The following is a 23,191-nucleotide window of genomic DNA, read 5'->3' on the forward strand; positions in this document are numbered from 1 at the left end:
GATTCCCTGTTATAACTGGACTTAATTTCGTAGATTACAGAAATGGTACGCTGGTCATCAATGCTGTGACGGAAGAAGATAACGGAGAATATTCCTGTCAGATTGGAGAAGGAAATAACGTACCTCTCGTACAAAGTTTTGTCTTGCAAGTTCGAAGTAAGTTTATAATTTGATCAGTAAATTTTAAGATCATTGATCCTTTATGATTCAGAAAGGTATGGGTGGCTTTATGTTCCTTCACAATCCAGGAATAGATGGACAACTTAGGAATGGATGATGGAGAACCCAGCCCCTTCTTGATCTAGGAATAGATGAGTAACTTATCCATAAATAGATGGGTAACTTGGCCCCTTTATGTTCTAGGAATAGATAATTAACTTAGTCCTCTAATGATCCATGGCTCATTTTTGAAACTGCCTGTAAATACTGATCGAGTCGTAGAACTAGTATATATGGTGCTTAATAGTTTGTACTTTTTAGCCAGATACCAGAATTGCTTCTCTAAAGATTGTGGTAAACTTCAGGCAATACGGTCAATAATCTTCCATTCCCTTTAATATTATCAGAATTGAACAAGAAATATTATGTAGCATACCATGCCATATATGCAGAATAATACCGGTATTTATGAAAAAAAAAACGGGAATGCCTGCTCAATGTTTTCCAATTTAAGGCAGACTTATGGTCTAGTTGTCTATATCTAACTACTAAAACATTTGTTTAAAGCGGAAATTGCAAATTTTCTAAGAAAGTCAAAACGTAATTATTTCTATGTCTTTTGCTCAATAGGTTGTCAACTCACAATTATACGATCATAGGTGTCATTCTCACACTTAAAACTCTCACACTTAAAACTCATTTACACAGGAAATAATAACACAATTACCTCGCAATTACCTCCCTTGTTTTCTATTCTCCACCATGGAGTAGCTTTTTTCAAACGTTTGAAAATGAAGAGGAAAATGATATTTTTGCCAATTTCTCAGCTGGCAATAGTGAATTATAGGACTGTTTATGGATACCATCTATTTTCAGGCTTTATTTTAATAAATTTTAAAAATATAACTTAAAAATTTGCAATTTCTGCTTTAACGATTTTCAGGTAGCATGTCATGCATCGTGTTGAATATGACTAATTCATTCAAAATAAAATGTTGCTTGCAAGTTTTAATTTTAATAACATGAACCCTTGTAATTATTTTCTTGTCTTGTATATGATGTCATCAAGGTGTAGTCAGACAATCTGTAAACTAGATTCGTAGGTGATAATTGGAATAAGTCCATATTTTTTACTCAACGTCAACACAATACTTCTATTGGACTAACATAGAATGCTAGGCAAATGAATTTTGCTCAGACAGTGGTGTTTCCAATTACTGTTGAATGAACTGTCAAGGGTTCTTTCATTGGCATGTCAATGTGTACACGAATGGACTCATCCCACCTTAATAACTAGGCAACACAGTAACATTACGGTTGTCAGCCCAACAGGTGCCACCCTGACAGGGGGGATTGGTTGGCCGAATGGTTTAATGCATGTGAGTGACGTCAAGTGGTGTGGGTTTCGATTCCCCACTTGAATGTGACAAGGAGTAGGGTTGTTTGTTTAACATTGTGGGTTTTCTCTGGGTCCTCCGGTTTCCTCCCACTGCTAAAGACCTGTACGCGAAAGCATATTATTGGAATAAAATTGAACCATATGTTACTTTTAGTCCCGGAATGGCCTAGTCTGTGTCAAGTGGACGTTAAACTCTATTTCTCTCGCTATCTCTCGCCACCCTGACAACTTAGAACCAGACTTGGAAAATCCTGGCATTCTTCTCGGCTGACATCGGGATACAGACTCGAGACATTCTACTACCCTGATCACTCAACTACAGCTGACAGTCTATTGCCCTGATTACTTAACTACAGCTGACAGTCTACTGCCCTGATTGCTTGACTACAGCTGACAGTCTATTGCCCTGATTGCTTGATTACAGCTGACAATACTGTCCTGATTGCTCGACTACAACTGACAGTCTACTACCCAGATTGCTCTACTATAGCTGACAGTCTACTGCTTTAATTGCTCGACTACAGCTGACAGTCTACTGCCGTTATTGCTCAACTACAGCTGACAGTCTACTACGCTGATTGCTTGACTACAGCAAAATATTGATAAAAGTTTTTCCAAGCTGGCTAGCAAACACCTTGATGTAATCATTGTTTTGATTGGTTATTTGTGATTTTGATTTATTTTTTTTTAACACCCCATTGTTCATTTTAAATCAGCTCCACTAAGAATTCTACCAGGTCCAAAAATGATTGCCATCAAACCAGCAGAGAACGCCTTCTTACATTGTCAGGCATATGGGAGTCCAAAACCGAGAGTCACATGGTACCAAGATGGACGCCCAATTAAATCTAAGGGCCGTTACAATGTGTATAATAATGGCACTATGATAATTCTAAGTGCCAAAGCGAAAGATATGGGATATTATGAATGTCGAGCAGAGAATGGTGTAGGCGGAACAACCAGACGTACAATTAAGTTAGAGGTTAGAGGTAAGATGAACGTCTGGATATCCAAGTGTTTTACGTTTCAGGTTCATTGAAATGAATAAGCAGTCTTACAGTACAGGACTTTCCCATGTGACGTACAAGCAGATATGCATGATATGGAATGTTTAATGTCGTTAGAAATTAACTAAATTAACTAATATGTTAACATTGTTATTTTTGTTTTTCTCTTCAAGAATTTGAAAAATGTTGTAATAACTAATTCATTTGAATGGGTTCCTATAATTTATAGGTTTACAGGATAAATAGATATTGGAAATGTTTGTCCAAACTTTAACTAAGCAATCCATGCCACATCCTGATCAGAACCGAACCAAAAATAAAGAATTCAGTGCTGAAATGTGATCAGTTAAGAATTGTGTCAGAATCGAACGACTTTAGCTAATATTGCATTTTGCATGAACAGAATGGTCCCTTAGTCTTTTTATTATGTTCTTTTAAACTGAATGGTCCCTTAACCGTAAGTTGATATTGCAATTTAATATTAACGGAATGGTTCCCCAATCTGTTGATTCTCAAATTTCAAAAATCAACCCTTTGATTCGGGTCTAAAGACAGAAAGGTCCTTTAACCTCCAGCTGATAATTCATTTTAACATTAAACCATGGATGGGCATGCCCCCACTAAATCATGTCATAAAATGTTTCTTTCAAGACTTGGTTCCAAATAACATTTTATTAACAATGAACCCTGATGTCTATTTTATGGTGATGTGACCTTTAACCCTATTTTGCCCTTTGCCCTTTCTAGAAACCGTTACAGCTAGGATTGAGAGACACAGAGGCAAGGTGAACGAAGGAGGTGAAATCCGTCTGAAATGTGTGGTAACTGGGTTCCCACGTCCTGTGGTGTCCTGGAAGAAAGATATGGAGGATCTGGTTGAATCGTCAAATGTTTTTGTTCGGGGAATGGAGGTGATTATACGCCAGGCTACCATTGATGATTCTGGTGTTTATAGATGTGTCGCAGATAATGGTATACAGAGGCAGGAAGCAGTTACAACGATCCAAGTTAAACATGAAGGTAGGTCAACTAGGGGTCAACGGTTATCTGTGTATAAGGTTATGTAGGTCAAATGCAATGAAGGTAGATCAACATAATGTGCATCCCAGAAATGTGGTCTTTAATTATCTTGTCCAACAGACCTGATCTCCTCCCCAACTGGCATGATCTCCTCTCCATCTGACCTGATCTCCCCAACCGATTAGATCTCTTGTCCAACCAGCCTGATCTCCTCCACACCTGTCCTAATCTCTTTTCCAAACAGACTGATCTCCTCCACACCTATTCTAATCTCTTTTCCAACCAGCCTGATCTCCCCAACTGTCCTGGTCTCCAAACCTGACCTGATCTCCCAACTGTCTGATCTCCTCCTCACCTATCCTGATCTCCTCCACAACTGTCCTGATCTCCTCCTTGACCATCCTGATTTCGTCTCCAACCAGCTTGATCTTCCCTTCTGGTCTGATCTCCTCCCCAACCAACCTGTTCTCTTCTCCAACTGGTCTGTCTGGCCTGATCTCACTGATCTCTTCTCCATCTGGTCTGATCTCCTCTCCAACTGGCCCAGTCAGACTGATCTTCTCCACAACTGGCCTGATCTCCTCCACAGCAAGGCTGATCTTTTCCCCTACCAGCCTGACCTCTCCAACTAGGCATATCTCCTCTACAATCCTCCTGATCTCCACCACATCTGGCCTGATCTCCTCCCAAACTGGTCTGATCCGCACACCGAGCCTGATCTCCTCTCCACCGAGCCTGATCTCTCCACCAAGCCGATTACGACTACAACATTCCTGACCTCCTTCCCAACCCAGTCTGATCTCCTACACAAGCAGCCTGATCTCAATGGCCCTGATTTCCTCAATAACCAGCCTAATCCCTCCAGAACTGGTCAAATCTTCCCACCTAGGCTGATCTCCTCCATAACCAGCTTTATCACCTCAACTAGTCTTATCTCCACCACAACCAGCCTGCTCCGTCCAACCAGGCTAAAAATTACCCTTTTCCCATGGTAGCTTTGAAAGACAAACAGATAAAATCAGATATTGTTTTTAATAGAAGGTAAAATGATATTGTTTTTTCACATTTCAGACCAAAGTGAAAAATGTGAGGATTCTGTGAGCGCTATGAATTGTAAACTAATTGTAACAGGTCGTTTGTGTGGACATCGTACATTTAGTAAGATGTGCTGTAAATCGTGTTCTTCCCGCGCATTTTTGTGATGATGTAGCAGTTTATGTGTTGTTGTCATAGTAACTATCTAAGCAATACAAGGTGGCTGACAATGATGTTTTTTTTATTTTTGGTGATGAAAAAAAATGAAAAATGCTTTTGGGGCGGGAAAATTATCACGTCTGCTGCCTACCTCAATCCTCCATTTTGGTGCTCATTTATTGTTTTGTAGATAATGTTTGTAAAAAAAAAGTTAGTTTTAGGAATTTGTTTCGTAGTTTGTGTAGGTTATATTTGAAAGGATAGCGATAGTAATTTAATTGTTATTATTATTATTATTATTATTTATATTTTCTATCTTTTGTATTTTTCACATCTCATTACTTTAAAGAGGCATTAGAACTGGAGATCTTTGCTGGTCTGTTATCGTGAAAAAAAATTTTTTTGAACCAACAAATTTAATAATTGTTTTAGTTGTTCTAGGGTCGATGCTGTTAAAAAATAAACCCTAACTCTCTTTCAATTTGAGTATGTTCAACATGAAACTTGGCATGTTTATATAGTGTGCTCATACGTGTTTTAGTTGCCATGATTTGACCATAAGGTTATATCGGGATAGATCTCTTTCATAGTACAATGGTATTAAAAGTTCTCAAAAATATTAGACACTCGTCTGTAAATTCATCTCAGAGATGTTTCTCAATTAATTGCAGAGGTGTTTCTGAATTCATCACGGAGATGTTTCTTAATTGCTTAAGGAGATGTTTATCAATTGCTCGCTGAGGTATTTGTCATCACAGTTTTCAAAATGTTCAGTGAATGTTCATTATCACTGCTTTGATCTAAATCATCCAGTCCTTCAGAGTTTCGATAATTATCCAAGTCTGTGATTATTTTGAATAATATATTATATGAAATTAATTACATGTACTTGTATTTTCTGGTTAAAAGTTCTAATGTCTTCTTAAACGTGCACCAACATTCATAGTCCTGTCTGCCTCCAAGAAAAATCTCAAATCTGTACCTTTTTTTGTTAAATTAGTTTTTTTTGCAAAGAGATAGAAATAAACTTTTTAATATGTGTATCTAAAGAAACAGATTTTTCTTGGTAGTCATGATACAAGAAGAATATCTATAAATAGATTTTATATACCATGCTGTTAGTAAGTTTATTATTAAGGTTTAAACAATATCTATCTATTTCTATAAACACTGTATGTATTTATATATATACTATCTTATTGTTCATATAAACGTTCAGCAGTGCCCCTTCATATTTTATTCATCCATCTTTTAAAAGACTTCAAATATTTACAAATTCAGAAATATTGTTTCAAAATAAGATATGTATGTTTACAAGTGAATTATATTCTATTGCATTTAAATATTCTCAGGATATATGGCCAGTCCCGATTAGTATTGGAGATATCATCAATTTTTTAACCTCAAATATTTATTAAATCTTTAAAGCCTTTTATCGCCAGAAGATTGCTAACCATTAATATTTTGGTTTTGTTTTCTTAATTAAATGTTAAATTATCAGTTTGAGAACATTTTAGCATGAATTAAGCCTTGACAATATTACACATTGTCAGGAAAATACTATTGAAAATGATAAATTCAGTTTTTTTATGGTTACTTACCCTTTTAGATCATTGATTAAAGAAACGTACTAAATAGCTTACCAGTATCATTGTGCCTTAATCGTTTTATACATATATTATAATGATTTTACATACTTGTCAACAAACAAAACATACATCTTGTATCGAGAAATTAAAATTGTAAAACTTATTGTTGAAATTTAACTTAATAGAATATCTAAAATCATCTTATTTATCTTATAATACCCTTTGCTTTTAATCAAAGTTTTTTTTGTGTTTAGGCTTAAAAAATAAAATATTCTGAAATAGGGGTAAGAAGTAAGGACTGCAGTAGGGAGTGTGTCCCTTAGCTCTGTACACCATCCCCTCTAAGGGCGTGCCATCAATTAAAGGCACAAAATTTACCATTTTAAGGTTCCCAGACTCTTCAATAATATGATATAGAGAGAGCGACCATCCATCATGCCACTATGGCTGAGCAACTTTCTCAGTGTCGTCACATGATGTCAGTGTTATTTCAATGTGACCTGCCATATTGTATTTTTGAAAATTTTAACATTCTAGCTGGTATAGATTTTCTGTTTTAAAGTAGTTGGTGTAGTGTTTGGTATTTATCAAATCTAAATATTTAAACATTCTTTTAGTTCATAGAAATTAATTATTTTCTGTTTTGTATGTAAAGCTCACACAGATATTTGAATATTCAAATTTGAATACTGTTTTAAGTCCGTTCAAACTGTTTGGGGTTTTTTTAGCATTCATTATTCAGTGTCAATTACGATTAATAGAATTTTTAATCTGTTTTTTCTTCTGGGATGAAATATTTACTACCATAATATTAATTAAATAAAATCAACTATAGTTATTTTAAGAATTTCTAATGTATAAACATATAAAATTATATAAAAAATAGTTTAAGTGAATTGAAAATATTTGAATAGTGTTTGAATAATAACTGAGAGAATATTCAAATATTGGAATAATAACTTCAAATAGCATTCAAATTTTACTTCAACTAGCATTTGAATTATTGCTTAAAATACTTGAATATCATTTGAATAATGACTATTCATATAACTTGGAGGATTTTCAAATAGCATTTGAATTTACCTTCAAATAGCATTTGAATAATAACTTTAGCATTGAAATAATTTGATAATCCGCCTGTGTTGTTTTGTTTGTAACCTAGATCAACTAGATACAAGGGGGTTAATATAGAAGTACAATTGAATGTAAACTGAGAAGTGTTAATGGGTGTTCTTGAGTAAGCACATCCTCCATTGTACTATAAATAGATATGATGTCATTATAGTTCATTTCTTTTTTTTTATACTGAATATTTTTTGTCTAGAATAAAGTGTAAATAAACTTTTTCTAAATTCTATTTTTTTGTCTTTTGTGATTTTGTTCTTTTCCTGGGCATTCACTTCACAATTTTGTCAGTCAATTTGTCGGGTATTACATCACAGTCAATATACAAAAAGAACATTATCTCAATTTAAAAATCACTATTTAAAGATTTTTACATCGATTTAAATTTCTTTTAACTGACATGTAAATTCTTTAGCCTGGTAAATTCCAGGCCATTTAGACAAGACTGGAAAATAGGACTAAACAATTCTGATTAATTACCTTCAAAGCTACATACCTGAGAAATTTGGTTGAAATCCAGAGCTTTGGGACCAGGGAACAAACTAATGCCAATGGTTTAACTTTATCATTAGGGTTTTCTCTTTAATCAATAGGGTTCTTTCTTTCACTGCGGGGTGGGGGTAGATGACCGAATGGTTAGCGCGTGCGTGTTGCATCTTAAGGTCTGTCACTGAGTCAACTGGCGTGGTTTTGGTCCCTACTTGAACGTGACAAGGAGAAGGGTGACAAGGGTCGCCTGTCCAACCTCGTGAGTTTTCTCCCACACCAAAGACCCCTACCCCGCAATTACACTCCAAGGGGGATAACTAGGGAAATGATTGTCTCAAATTATTGAAATTGGTTTAGATATCCACTCTATACGAGCTAGGTCATTTCAGGAATAGCATATCACATAATTTTATTTCGCCATTTGACTCAAATGATCGAACTGATGCTTTAAAATTATGATCAAACGCCTACACAGTACACCACTTGACTCAACCACCCACTCTCCTGTCAGCGCAAGAACTTGCAAAACTTTTTATTTTATGACAATATACCTGCACATTATATGTTTTGGGAATGGGGGAGGGGGTAAATTTCTGTCGGATTCCAACTTGCCCCGAGTTCACAAAACATTCTCAGATTTAAGTTACTCAAAATTTTTCGTCTTATTTCAACTATAAAACTTTTGTTGTATTAATGTATCAAATACATCAATACGAATCTTACGTGCAAAATTTTGTGTTTCTGGATCAGATATTTCTCATAAACAGTGATTGAAAGTTGAGTAAATTCTTAATTTAAGTCTGAGAATGCTTTGTGAACTCGGGGCCAAAATGTTCTGGACATACCGGTCTTCAGAGTGTCATGCCAAAGCCTACAGACAGCATCAGTAAGTCTGGTTGATAAACAGAGCAAATATTTAATTATTTTGAAAATGTCTGAATCTGTCCAATCTCTTGAATTAAATTTCTTTTGACAAAGGAAAGAGTAATGGGGATTAACAACCGTTCGACACAAAATAGGTCATTTTGGGACTATCATTTTGTATTTTTATTTCAATGATTTCCTAGAGCATATGGGTCTTTATAACTGGCAAGCAAACCTATTATTTTGCTGACCCGGTATCAGACAACTATTGTCATTTCATATGGTATGAGACAACTAATATTAGTAATATCATTTCTTATGACATCTGGTATCAGACCACTAATGTCATTTCACTAATCAGATTGAATCTAACACAATATTAATTGTTTTCATTTAAATTTTTATTATTTAGCTGTTTTTATTTACAATTTACACACAATTAACAGTCTCCCTTGCTGATCTCCCTTTATACAATAACACAGTACAGTTACTTCCCTTTACACAATTAATACATAGCACACTTATTTCCAACTTTTATCAAGACATATGTTTATTGTTAATGACTGTAAAATATGGTATTCACCAGTAAATATGTAGTATGTACAACATACAATTAATCAGTGGTAAAGCTGCGCTGGAATTACATTCTATATCTGGTAATTTCAAGTTACCAACTTTCTAATATGGAGTTTATTGTCTTACTTTTGTACGCTAACCTCGCTAGCGAGAAGGGCATACACTATGAGGGTAATTTTGCCCTGAAAGTCACTTTTCCATTTACATTACATGCACACCAACATGACCTCGGTTAGACAGTGTCTGACATTATGAACCTGAGGAACTAATCGTTAAATTGATTTGGCATTATTACTGAGCATCAATTGGTTTAGGATTGATTATGAATCCTAGTTATAAACAAAAGTTGTATTTTATAGAAAAGTAGATTTCCCGGTTTAATATTAAATGGCATGGAAACAATCTGATTAGGCTTGCATAAATAATAACAGTTAAAGCATCAGATTCTATTTCTGTAATGGACATTGTTCTTAAAAGGTTATTTCAGCAGCCCTATGCATAAACAAGTTATAACAGAAGAATGAGACCATCACGTTCTTGGTGAATCAACAATTATACATAAACAAAGAAACTATATGTATTATTATTATCATTGTAACAACAAAGTAACCATAGAAACCAGAAAACCAACAGCTTTAAAACTTTTTCCCAAAATATAGGCAGAATGTTTCCATTTCAATACTCTTGGATATAGTGAAAATACCATTATTTTTGTTTCAAATGTTAATTAATCAGCAGAGTTAAGTCTTTTGCGAATTCTTGGCCGAAACTCAGTAGCAAGAAAATAAAACAATGGATGACAATGGTGGACAAAAGGGATTTTTTTTGTGACCAATATTGCGTAGTTGTAAAATATATTCTTAAAGTTTTAAAGCACTTGATTCCGTTTCTTACAAAATAACTATAACTACTGTTCATACATACATACAATAATGAATATATAATATATAATAATAATATATCATCCAGTCTTAAATAACTTACGCTTCAAATAAATTATATTATATACTTACTGGATAACCTTTCACACACACGCACAATAGATCTTATAATCCAGACAGATACATTCATAACACCGAGTCTGTGTAACTCTCAATATAAAATAGGCAGTGTTATCAAGGGAAATAACTTAACACTCATCATGGGAGGATAACTCTCGTCTTTGGAGAAACAGAGATTAGATCATATCCTACTCATCCTAATAATCTATACAATCATTACAGTGTGTGTGGTTGAGCAGGATAGGATTTAAAGATTCCTAAACGATCATAAACGCCAAGAAATGAATAGAAAATAAAAAAAGAAAAAATAACAAATGAGTTTTAAAAAATGTTCTTTTCTTCGGATTAAAAATCTTTTGATGAAAGATGAAGTGATGAATTATGAGAGAAGGTCAAAGGTTAAAATCGACATCGACCAATCAAAAGTTACGACACGTCGCACACACATTTAACGTCAACTAGCTGTATGTATTATCCGTGGAAGTCACTATTATGATTCAATTTCTTTAGACATATTTTTTCTCGACGTTCAATCGCATATATATGTACTCTTTCGGAAAATCACATCATTCAGCCAATCAGAGTCGGTGACACTTCTGTTTACCAATCAGAATGCAGAAGACATTTTGAGCAGAACTCGGCCAGCCCCAGCTGTTGATATATTACTGTTTACCCACAATGCTAAGTATTGTGATCATGTGACCCCAATCCAGCCATTGTCCGTGAGGAAACTCATAATTTTACGTCGATGCGTTTTGTCCATACCGTTTGGATATCGAATCTTGACAGGTAAACCTTGGCGTCGCTGTAAATAATCCTACAAATATACAAGAAGGTAAGTTAAAACAATGGGGTTTAACATTTTGTTAATAATACGGAACTTATCTACTCGCACATACGAACAAAAGCTTGAAATGTGCCTTTGAATCAATTATTATCCAGCTCTTGCAGTTTATTTCTAATCGAGCTAAGATTGAATTCATGAAAACTAAAATATTTTAAGAATGCTGATTGTTGATTGGTTGAGCGCTAAAGTCAGACCATAAATGTTAGCTCTCAACTAATGAAAATGCTGCTTTCATAAAATATTTTAGTTTTAAGTTTTCTTGATTATGGCCCCTCCATTAGACAGATTTAGCTGTTACAATAAAGCAAAAGTAGAATATTTACCTTTATAATACAAGTTTTAATTGTCATATAATTGGCTGGTGACATGCCTATAGAAATACACAGCTGAAATATAAAATACATGTCTATTATATCTTTTATTCATATAAATTTACATAACATTGTTTCTGCTAAATTCTATGTGGAATTCTTTTACCTGCAGTACAACCTTTATGAGAATTAGGCTTAAAAGTCTGCTCAACACACAGGAGGACCCAGAGACAACCCATAAGGTTAGACAGGCCTTAGTCCTTGTAACGTACATGTCTTGGGGTCAAAATCATGCCACGTGACTCAGTAACGAAACTTGTGATTTAAAATCATGTTTTAGATCAATTGGCCACCCACCCCATTACACATCACAGCACAACATCCCCAAATACGTCACAAACGTAAGTTGAAACACAGCTGACGAATTGTTTAATAGTTTTAATTTTTCGGAACGTCAAAACTAAAGTTAGAAAATATTGAAAGCCAAATCTACCTTTTTCTCACGATCTGATATCAAATCATAACCTGGCTGACTGGTCGACCTTGTCTCAATTCTCACTTCCTCATCTTTGTTTTCTGAAAATACAAAATATTGTTGATGACTTGCAATAAAGATGTGAAGTAACATGTACAATACTGTCCCATTCTACATGTACGACAGTCTGCATACGGTCTGCTACTTGAACAGCAATATTGTGGTACAAAATGATTAAGTTAGTTTGGTTTTTTTAAAAAATTACATTTAATTGGCTTATTCTTAAATTACAAAAAACAGGCTCATTCTTAAATTAATTGGCATATATATTTACTATTCTTAACAAGAATAAGAATGTTCCTCTGTCTATGGTAATTGTACTGAAATGGACAAACTGGTATGCCACAAATTATATCCCTAGGAAGCATTAAGACATGAATTGTGTTCAAGGATCAAGTGTGACAAATAACATCTTGTAAACAGAATACTTCAGAGAGAGAGAGAGAAATGGGGTTTAACATCCACATGACACAAACTTGGTCATTTCGGGACTAACATATAGTTCAATTTTACTTCAATAATTTTCTTGTGCGTAGGGGTCTTTAGCAGTGGGAGGAAACCGGAGAAAACCCAAGAGGTTGACTCAATCACAGACCTTATGATACAGCAAGCACACACAAACCATTCGGCCATCCAACCCTTCTCAAAATACTTTGAGATACTTGGAAAACTACCCAGAGAAAATTGTCCAGACAATAGCATTTCCTCCAAATCTCATCTTATTTACAAGTTAAAAAGTGTGCCTTAATGTACACACCAAAGTGTTGTTGGTCTCATTCCAAGTGACACTTTCTTCATCATACCCAATAATGGACATGTATGACAGTTTCATAAGTATAATTTACTCACCTTCGTCGTCTATGAGTATATCGAGTTTTTCGAGTTTTCCCCTACAAAAAAAAGAAGATTGTTAACAAAATCCAAATGTAGAAAAATAAAATATGACAACATCAAAACTACAATTAATTTATTCCAATATTTGATACAATTAGGGGGGGATTGGGGCTGGAAACCGGCCCGAGCTCCCGTGTCGGAGCGGCCCCTTTTACTAACTGCAGAGCCCGGACGGGGGGGGGGGGGGGGGGGGGGGGGGGGGGGGTCCCTTGGCTTTGAAAAATGAACTCCAAATATGCGATTTGGTGGAAGATCTGATTATAATCTCTGTCAAATAGTATATCTCATAAATCGATTAATTTAGGCCAAAACCCCGACCTGCAAGTAATTTACAACCATCAACCTGTGAAATCATATCGTCATATTATGCAGGATTCCGAATTCCGGCCCACACCCAGCACACCTGGCCCAGAAAGTCTATTATACCAGCCCATTCCAGACTCCAGTGATGGCGTGGCCGCCCGTTAAAGCCACCGGCAACATACAACATGATCATCATCGCTCCAATACCCCCCCCCCTCTCCTATGATGTTCAGCAGAAATAATTTTTTTTTAGACAAATTGGACAAAAAATTTTTTGTCATTTTTTTGTCCGACCGGCTCCCCGGGCCATCGCCCGATGGCCCAAACCGCCCCTGGATACAATTCACAGATCTACTTCTAAATGTTTTTTTTTAAAAATATATATTAATATCAGTCAATTTGCACGTAGGGGTCTTTAGCATTGGGAGGAAACCAGGGGACCCAGAGAAACCCATGAGGTTTGGCAGACTATTTACTATTCAAAGATAACTAGTCATTTTAAGTACCATAATGTTGAATATGTTTTTAATTTATTCAGTGATTACTTACTCTGCCTTTTTTGACACAGTTGAGTTTCTTTTTGGGGTCAGGCTTCCCTAGAAAAAAAACCTTATTTGTAAATTTAATGTCAGTGACTTACCAGTTATAAACAATATGAAATATAAAAATACACAGAATTAAATATAAAATGAAATGGGGTTTAACGTCCTACTTTTTTTTTGTAACATCCAAAATACTAGACTGTTCCTTGCCAGGTCCTGGAATATCAAGCTAGAAGATCCTGAGGATCTTTCTCCTCCAACAATTTGATCAAACCCCAGACTCATTTTGGTGATGTGATATATAATCATGTCTTAATTAGACATTGATAATTACAAGACTGTTTAAACTTAAATATAATAAAAGAAAAAAAGTTGTGTTATCTGTTTTCTGTATCCAGTGATATTTGAAGGTTTAGAGAGGTTTCTTACTTTGTGATAAATAAATCTAATCTAAATATGAAACTATGCTGCCTTAGTTTACCACTATAAAATCCCCCCCCCCCCACCTTCAAGTCTACCACAGACCCAAAGAATTTAATAGTATCAGAAATTAAAGAGAGAGAGAAATGGGGTTTAACATCCACTCGACACAAACTAGGTCATTTCGGGACTAACATATGGTTTAATTTTATTTACATAATTCGCTTGTGCGTAGGGGTCTTAAGCAGTGGGAGGAAACCGGAGGACCCGGAGAAAACCCACGGGGTTGGACAGAGAAATTAAAGTAAACTAAACAAATAAACTTAATGAAAATACTAAAAACAAAATTTCAAATACGTAAAAAACATTTGTATAATTTTTTAAACGTTTCTGATCCATCATTTGCAGTTTTTGGATAATATCTTAATCTCATGAATTAATCCAATTTATAATTTATTCAAAGTGATTTATTTAACACTGAAACAAGAAAAGAATTCAGGAAGCCAATGGTACATGTACTTGTAGATTATGTTGCAGGCTAATAAAAAATGCCTTTCGAGGATGCAATTGATCATATCTTTTGTACATACAAATTGAACCATTTGTTGGACTGATATTCCTGAAATGGTGTTTTACATCCACTTGATACAAACTAGGTCATTTTGGGACTAACATACGGTTCAATTTTATTTCAATACTTTGCTTGTGCGTAGGGGTCTTTAGCACTGGGAGGAAACCGGATATTCCTTTTAGAGACTTAACTTTCACAATATTGAAGTTTGTAGAAAGGGATTGATAAACCCTCAAATGATGATCAGAGACTGGACTTGAATACAAAAATAAATAAATTAAAAAAAGAAAGAATAAGTTCAATTAAAAAATAAATAAATAAAAGAATATAAATTCAAAGAGCTGATACAACTCTAAATTTGAAATAAGATTTTTTTTTTTTAACAAACGTTAAATTCTAAATAGAAGAAATAGGAATTAACTAAATTTGAATAATATTTATAAAACTATTGTATCGTTCATTTTATATCTACTTTTACTTTCCCTTTTATACCAGCAGCAGACTCAATGACAAAGACTACAATCAATACTTGTATGTCACACAAAAACTAATTAATAAACTTAATACAAATAGCTTTAAGCCCATTCAAAAATCAATATCTATTAATAATGCAACTTATGAGTACAAGCATCTATATTTTATATTTTCATCAATAAACATGCAGGCTTTGAACAGATCATGGTTTCATTTATTAGCACTTTTATTTTAACACTTTATTTGTATTATTAGTAATTTATCATTCTGATGTAATTAAGTGTGTAAGAGAGCTAAAAAATCTGGGTTGATGGTATGGATTCAGTTCAGGTTTTACATCCTACTGTTCTACATGAACTGAACTGATGAAGAAGGATATCAGGTATGCTAAGCCATGTGCTACATGTATAAGGCAAATTTTGGTCACACAGTGGTGTTTGTGCCTATTATGCTTCATCCAGGGAGTCACAGTTCAGTGATTGAGACTATGGCTGGCCGAGAAAGTTCATCACAATTTTCCGGTTGGTACCCCAATATCAGTGGTGCAGGACAGAGGGCCCGACAAGGTCCTGTGTACACATTGGTGTGCATGTAAAAGATACCTTGGCAGAATTTGATACAAGAGTAGGGCTGTCTGGCCAAAATTTCCCTTATAGCACACTGCATGGTGTGTATGCCCAGTGAAAGCAGAACAGTGAGACGTTAAAGCCCATTTCATTTCCCTCCGTCAAGCATCACTGACAAGAAACACCACTCGTCAAGCATCACTGACAAGGGGAAATCACTCCGTCAAGTATCATTCACAAGGGGGAAACCACTCCATCAAGCACCACTGACAAGGGGGGAAACAACTCCATCAAAGCACCACTGACAAGGGGGAGAAACAACTCCATCAAGCACCACTGACAAGGGGAAACCACTCTGTCTATCACCATTGACAAGGGGAAACCACTTCATCTAGCATCACTGACAAGGGAAACTAGGCTGGAAAATCCTGAGGAACTTTCTCGGCAAAACACAAGAGAATATTGTGACGTTTATCTACTAATTTTCTGCGATAACCAATAAATGTCTAATCACTAGCAATAACATAGCAATAATATTAAAACACTGAGATGCAAAGTAAAAGCATGGATAGAAAAATTGATATGAAGGCTCAAATTCTATTTAAAATAGGTATCAAGAAGTTTACAACGAAATATACATATATGTCAAGTGAAGAGATGAATATTTTACACTAAAAGCTGATCAAAGTTCATCAAAAGCGTAATAAATATTAAAAAAAAAATTGAGTGCATCAGACATGCATGCATCTACTGTATATGCAGTGGGTGGCGATCTCGGACAAAGAAAAACCATGCATGTTTACAAATGTACATCAACGTTACAATGACTACACGATGCTTGAGAATCTGCTGTAGTAAATGTAGAAGAGAAAGTAAAAGTAGTGAATATAAAGATGGACGAACTGTAGATTTATTTACTTGACGACTTACGCCTGGTTGTCGGAATCAATCGGCTAGAGACAAGTAAACTCACCATCTTCGCCCGATTCTCTTTCTTTTTCTCGCGTTTATATTTATCCTCCTCGTAATCTTCAATATCTGATTAAAAATAAAAATATCAATACATTACTTGTACATTTATCTATCAGGGTGTGCACTCAAAACATGTAGAATTCTACATCATAATGAAGGACATTTACGGCAGCGATCTCATGAACTATTGAAGAAACATTCATTGACTATCTTAAAATATATAGCGAAACCACAAATGTTAATTTTCCAGAAGTTTCAAGGAGTAATCTTGTTTTCCCCGGATTTTCCAGAATTGGAAATCACAGTTTCAAAGAGTTTTAAGGAGTGTGTGAACCTTGTCTATACTAATATTTGTGATGGTCAGGGTTGGCGGCTACACTAAGGCTATCCCTGGGCTGAAATTTGGTGTATAGGGGTAGTTTGGACAGGGGAGTAACATAGGCCTGGTTGTGATGACCAACCACTTCCGGTTTGGAGTTGTGACCCTGAGCAAATCTTAGCCCTAGGTAGAGCATCTAGCAATCAAACTGCTTGTTACTCTGCTTAGACAAGGCACAGACATCATTCTCACTTATTCCAAAACATAGCCTTAAAAGAGAACTCAGAGAAGTCTATCAGAGGAGACTATCAAACAGTAAGTTGATTTCTTTAATGGGAAAATGAAATGATATCGGTTTGAACATACGGGCATGTGCCATGCAGTGTCCTATAAAGGAATTTTTGCTTGAACAGTGCCGCTACCACCTACTCTTATTTCAATTTCAAACTGTCAGGGGTTCTTCAAAGATCTTCCAAAGGTACACACAGGACCAATGGGGAAACAAGGATGGAATACCACGAGAAACTTTCTCACTCAAGTACCAACCCTGGGGAAATTATCACAATGATCAAAATAGTGATTCACCACTCTCCCTCAAGGAGAATCAGAAAAAAAATTTGGCAACAGCCTTCTATATTATGAGACACTCATCTGAATAAATCTCTTAACAATCTATATAAATGAAATGAAATGGAGTTTAACGTCCTACTTTTCTGCTCCTAACCTGGGCTAATGAAGACGGGCATACGCCATACAGTGTGCTATGAGGGAAATTTTGCCCGGACAGCGGCACTACGGCCTACTCTTATATCGAATTCCAACTGCCAAGGGATCTTTTACGTGCACGCCAATGTGTACACGGGACCTCGGTTTTTCGTCCCATCCGAACGACTAGACAGCTTTCCTTGTCAGCCCCTCCGTCCTGCATCACATCAATCTATATAAATAAATTCAAAGATGTGTATGTATGTACGTTTGTCCATTACACTTCATCGCCGCAATCCACCACCACACATGTGGTATCCAATTAACCAGCATCATTCTGTAAATGTTTTAGGGACCAGTGAAAGCTGGGTATCCTGCTAGTAATAAATATAACCAATCTTACCGTCTATTAATGTAATACCGTGTTTCCGCAATTCATTTAATTCCTTTATTTTTGATTTTAATTCTTTTTCTTTCTGAAAATTTTCAAACATTTGTTCGTGTTCTGCTATCGGATGAAACTGACTGAAAACTTTCATCTTGTCTTGTAACTCTCGTTCGTCTTTGGACATTTTTTTCTTGTATTTATTTTTTTTATCGTTTAATGAAGAAGCGGCCACAATAAGTCCGTAATCACGAGCCACTTGTTTTCTTCGTTCTCGTTCACGTAAACGAAGTCTGTATTGGTCAACTTTACTAATTTTCACAGCTGAAAACAAACGAAAATATCTATATTAGAAAAATAATAACATAGTTAATTGAAGTATACATGTTTTCTGTTGATATATCAATCATGCAGTCTGTGATTCACTTAATATCCAAGCCATCTACTCTATAGATGCCTTCAGAGTGTTAATTATGGGTTTGTCATGGGAATAAAAGTGTAAATAACCATTTATATAACAATTGAAACAACTTTAGCTCCTGCATAATGCCTTGTTAAGCATTGAACAATTGATAGTCTCTGAAAAATGCAAATACCGATTAACAGGCCTTAAACATTCAATTACCATGATGCCAAAAGCTGTCTTTAAACATCCATTTACCACAATACTAAATGCTCTTTCTCATAATAGTAGGCAGTTTAAGCCTATTTAATTTTACTTTATAATTAAAGGAAATAACTTACCAATATCTAATTCATCATCATCATAATTTATACCCCATCCACTAACCAGTTGTTCAGCACAATTATCACTCTCCTATAAATAAATATAATCACATATTAAAACCGACAATTTTAAAAAAAAGAATGGTGTTGGGTGATACAATGGTTCTAGAAACATTTTAATATTCCTGTTCATATTAAGGCTAATTCCAACAGAAAATTAGCCCTAAAATAAAATATGAGTCATTCAGTCTCATAAATTTTATTTTTATATTTACCGTAAATTCTAATAAAGCATTCAACAAATGATCAAATACAAAAATATAAGTTTCACTAAAATATCAACAATAGCTTATTAAATTCATCCCCAACAATCTCAGTTTCAACATACAAATGGAATAAACGGGAGTTATCTTACACATAAATAATTTCTTACATTGGACGGAACGGAGTAGATCTAGACATGGTATAACCCAATCACATTCATTCTGTACAATCTCAGTTTTGACATACATATTCAATAAAATGGAGTTATCTCCCATACATAATTTCTGATATTGAAGAGGTTGGCATTTCGGATGGAATAGAGTAGGACCGAGTTCATGCTCACCGTGCATTTCTGAACACACCCTGTAAAAAATGTTTTTAAACCAGGATACATTGAAGTAAACAAAGACAGATTAAGTTCAAGTAGACTGGAATAATACAAAAATAGGCTTTGTACTTACAATTTCAAAATCATCTCTAAATGGCATATAACCGAGATCATGTTGTTCTTGAAGAGATAATTCTAATGGTTTAGAGGCAGTTGTTATACTAGGTGACAGAGGACCTGAAATGGAAATTCATATAATATTCAAATAATACCTTGCTACATTGCAGGTTATGGTGTGCTATGAACAGCAGTGATTCCAGTTACTATTCATTGAATTTTAACTCTCATGAATTCTATTACATGCAAGTCCAGTGAACATAGAACCATGGTTTATCATCTAATACGAATGACTTGGTCATTGTTACCTACCTGGCCATTCGTGATTCACAAACTAGAAAATCACTGGTGAAGGTTCTACCCGTAATGACAATTTTTTTTTAGATTTGAAATTGGACATGGTTTCCCCATGACATTAGTAACAAAAGGGTTTGGGTGTTCGAATGGTCTAACTGTTGCGGTTTGGGTCATAACGCCTGTCATTGAGTCATGGGGTATGGTTTTAATTCCAATATTTGTACACGTGACAAGGATTAACCTCATGGGTTTTCTTTAGGCTATCCTGCTTCATCCCACAGCTAAAGACCCCCTACACGCAAGTAGATTATTGAAATAAAATTGTACAAGTTAGTCCAGGAATGATCTGGTTTGTTAAACCCTGTTTCTGTCTTTCTCTCTCTTAGCAAGAAATATATTTGATCTCTGTCGACTGAACATATTTTGCTATCAATGGTAATGGTATTTTGACTCCCGAATGCAGTGTGTATAATTAAAAGTAAATAAAAGAATTTTACCTCCATCAGGACAGGTGTGGTCAATCACCTTATTACCTGAATCACACTGGAATGTTTCTACAAAAATACAAATATATAGTTATCTCCCTTGAATAGAATTTAATACAAATTCAAGGTTAAAGAAAAACAATATTATGTTTATTAGGCGAAATAAAACCATTCATTTCAAATATGAAATAAACATACATTGTATTTTCATAAGGTTGACAATATTCTTGGGTTTAGTTTGAATAATAATCTGAGTGTTTTCTTTAAACCCATCAAACAATAAAATTGCAGTAAAAGTTTAAATGGAGTTGTCTCCCCTTAACTACAAAAACAAAATAATTACTTGCATGCACACATATTTATATACAATTGATTTTATTTTGATGACCTTATTACCTCGTCCCATGTTTCCCTGTACATAGAATGTAACATAATGGTCTTCACACTCTGAAACAAAAATATCATAATTTATAAATATCAATGAACGATCATTAACCTAGTTAAATTGTGGTTGAGTACTTTAACCATATTAAGAAATGAAATGTTTAAAACATCTTATTTTTTTGCACCAGTAATGCTAATAAAACAGGCATCGATACATCATGTGGTGTGCTACATGGAAATTTGTTGCTAGGGACTGGTGCTATGGCTAACATTTATTCAGAACACAGGACCTCGGTTTTTCATCCCATCCAAATGACTAGACACAACAATCTCTTGCCAATGACAAGATGTTAAAAGGAGTGGTCCTCTTCGATTTGTGTCAAAATATAATATTGGATTAAGTTGATTTCAGTGATTTGACATTCCTTTGATTGTTAAGCCTGTCAGAAGAGTTTATATTTAACTTCTATCTCACCTTGCATGTCCCTACTTTCAACATGGCCTGCAGTTCCTTCCCTGCAAATATATATCTCACAGTTAGTATTCAAAATTACTGCTCCAGTTGGTTTTGGGATGGGGTCTCATTTTGTGTAATGTCAATAAAGGGGCATTATGGAAGAATGGATAAAGAGCTGAGAGTTATCTCTATAATGGTTATAAACTAGATAATGTAAAGAGAATATACTGAAAATGTCTGTTAGATTACTTCACTCTGAGCCGAGAAAAACAAATTTCAAAAATACTGTAGCCTTGTTTGTCATTGTTACCGCTGTTGCAATAATAAACAACATCTTGATTATTCATTTTTACGGTCAATCATTAACAGCCGTTTAATTACAGATTGGATTCAAATCTGTTTAAAATCATACATGTTAATAAATATCTAATTAATAGTTTATTTAACATTTAAGGCCTAAAGAAAGACCTGCAATAGGCAGATTTACCTCTTGCATAATATATGTTTAATATATTTAATTGTGGAAAGGTCAAAGGTACAGTTAAACTGGTGTTCCATAGTCTTAAAGACTTGATCAAAATCACTTCAAAACAAATAGCCACTCAAATTGAAACGTATCAATACGTTGTTAAATTGAATAAACCTAAAATGTAACAATATCTTCCTTGAAATGCTAACCAAAGCATGGCAATATAAACAGTAAGAATTCATACTTACCAATTTCCAAATCCATATTGTTCGACTGCATCAAGCAGCATATGTTCCTCAGCTAGAGACCAGGGTCGGGGGGTATCAAATGCAGCCGGGCCATTGCCATTCTGAAAGAAAAATTTGAAATTTAATTGTATGGTATTGAAATTAAATGGCATAGACACTTTCAATTATGGCAACTGTTATCCCAGACAATTAATATACCTGCATTTTTTTATTTTTTTTTAAAACAATATTTCTATTCAGGATATCTGAATGTCTGGATTGGTGAATAGGCTTAGCCTTTGTAAAATCCCTGTACCTGCAATATGGTCATTGTGAGCCTTGATCAGACTACATGTATAATACTTGACCAAACTTCCAAAGACAAAATTAAAATGTAATTTAACTTAATAAATAAAATTAATTCAAGAATTCAGGTGAAAAAGAATGATTTTGATTTCAAATATCCATTGTCATAATTCATTTATTAATCATGAAACCTGACCTAGTTAATTACCGTAATCCATGTGAGAAGCACGTGCATGTTGTCAATCACAACAACAATATTCCAGTCCATACCTGTAATAAGACATGCTGTGATTGGCTCGTCCTGTATGGGCGGGCTTCAATCATGAACAATTTATATCGCTTGCTTCAACTTACCACTATACGATAACTGTGTTCTTTCTTGTGCTGACCTATTTCTGCACCGCACGAGAAACACTGAAAGAGAAGAGAGAGGCCATTTTAAATAGATAGCGATAGACGCGGCGAGAAGCCGGTAAAATAACTCGATATTCACTAGCCGACATAGCGCTCACACTACACAAGCTATCGCTCGTGACGTCATACTTGCCTGTAAACAAAGGTTAAAGTCGGGGCATTCCGTACATTCGATTCTGTAGCCCAAATTCTCAGCTTTACAGTACGTACAATCGTATTTTGCCATTCCCTAAAGATTAATCTAAGTCTGATTCTGTGCGATATTGGCGCAATTCAGCGATTTGGTGGTATTTTTGCGCCATTTAGTCCACCTAATCACCGAATTTCGCCATCTTTTCTTCGTCTTCAGCAAGCTTACGTGACGTCACCAGCTCCCAGCATCCTTTGCGTTTCCTGCTACTAAATATAGCCCGAGGAAGTAATGACAGATTTCCTACTTTGGATAACAAT

General features: G+C 35.0%; 2 protein-coding genes across 10 annotated transcripts in view; one reads left to right on the forward strand and one right to left on the reverse strand.

Moving 5' to 3' along the window:
• Window positions 1-7,725, forward strand: part of LOC126820413 (papilin) — a 164,520-nt gene extending 156,795 nt beyond the window's left edge. For 6 of the 7 annotated variants that reach the window (XM_050548326.2, XM_050548325.2, XM_050548328.2 and 3 more), the window contains 4 exons: window positions 2-156; window positions 2,275-2,547; window positions 3,313-3,585; window positions 4,657-7,725. In XM_050548326.2, coding sequence (XP_050404283.2) covers window positions 2-156; window positions 2,275-2,547; window positions 3,313-3,585; window positions 4,657-4,787 — 832 coding nt within the window. In that variant the 3' untranslated portion in view covers window positions 4,788-7,725. The remainder of the gene's footprint in view (window position 1; window positions 157-2,274; window positions 2,548-3,312; window positions 3,586-4,656) is intronic. The other variant, XM_050548327.2, reaches the window with a different exon arrangement.
• A 1,500-nt stretch (window positions 7,726-9,225) lies between these two features.
• LOC126820444 (transcriptional adapter 2-beta) lies at window positions 9,226-23,114 on the reverse strand. Of its 3 annotated transcripts, XM_050548433.2 has the most exons (15): window positions 22,875-23,110; window positions 22,682-22,741; window positions 22,043-22,143; window positions 21,344-21,384; window positions 20,881-20,931; window positions 20,497-20,553; window positions 19,719-19,822; window positions 19,012-19,084; window positions 18,286-18,591; window positions 16,860-16,924; window positions 13,863-13,909; window positions 12,966-13,006; window positions 12,075-12,157; window positions 11,594-11,656; window positions 9,226-11,240 (listed from the first exon to the last, which is right to left on the reverse strand). In XM_050548433.2, exons 1-15 carry the CDS (start codon window positions 22,965-22,967, stop codon window positions 11,118-11,120), a joined length of 1,308 nt encoding a protein of 435 aa, XP_050404390.1. In that variant the 5' UTR covers window positions 22,968-23,110; the 3' UTR covers window positions 9,226-11,117. The 3 variants fall into 3 exon arrangements, with proteins under 3 accessions (XP_050404390.1, XP_050404392.1, XP_050404393.1); XM_050548435.2 differs by lacking the exon at window positions 9,226-11,240 and having other exon boundaries at window positions 11,588-11,656; window positions 16,805-16,924; window positions 22,875-23,114; XM_050548436.2 differs by lacking the exon at window positions 9,226-11,240 and having other exon boundaries at window positions 11,588-11,656; window positions 16,817-16,924; window positions 22,875-23,113.
• Between the last annotated feature and the right edge of the window lie 77 nt (window positions 23,115-23,191).

This window comes from Patella vulgata, chromosome 5, assembly GCF_932274485.2.
Source record: "Patella vulgata chromosome 5, xgPatVulg1.2, whole genome shotgun sequence".
Classification (NCBI taxonomy): Eukaryota; Metazoa; Mollusca; class Gastropoda; family Patellidae; genus Patella; species Patella vulgata.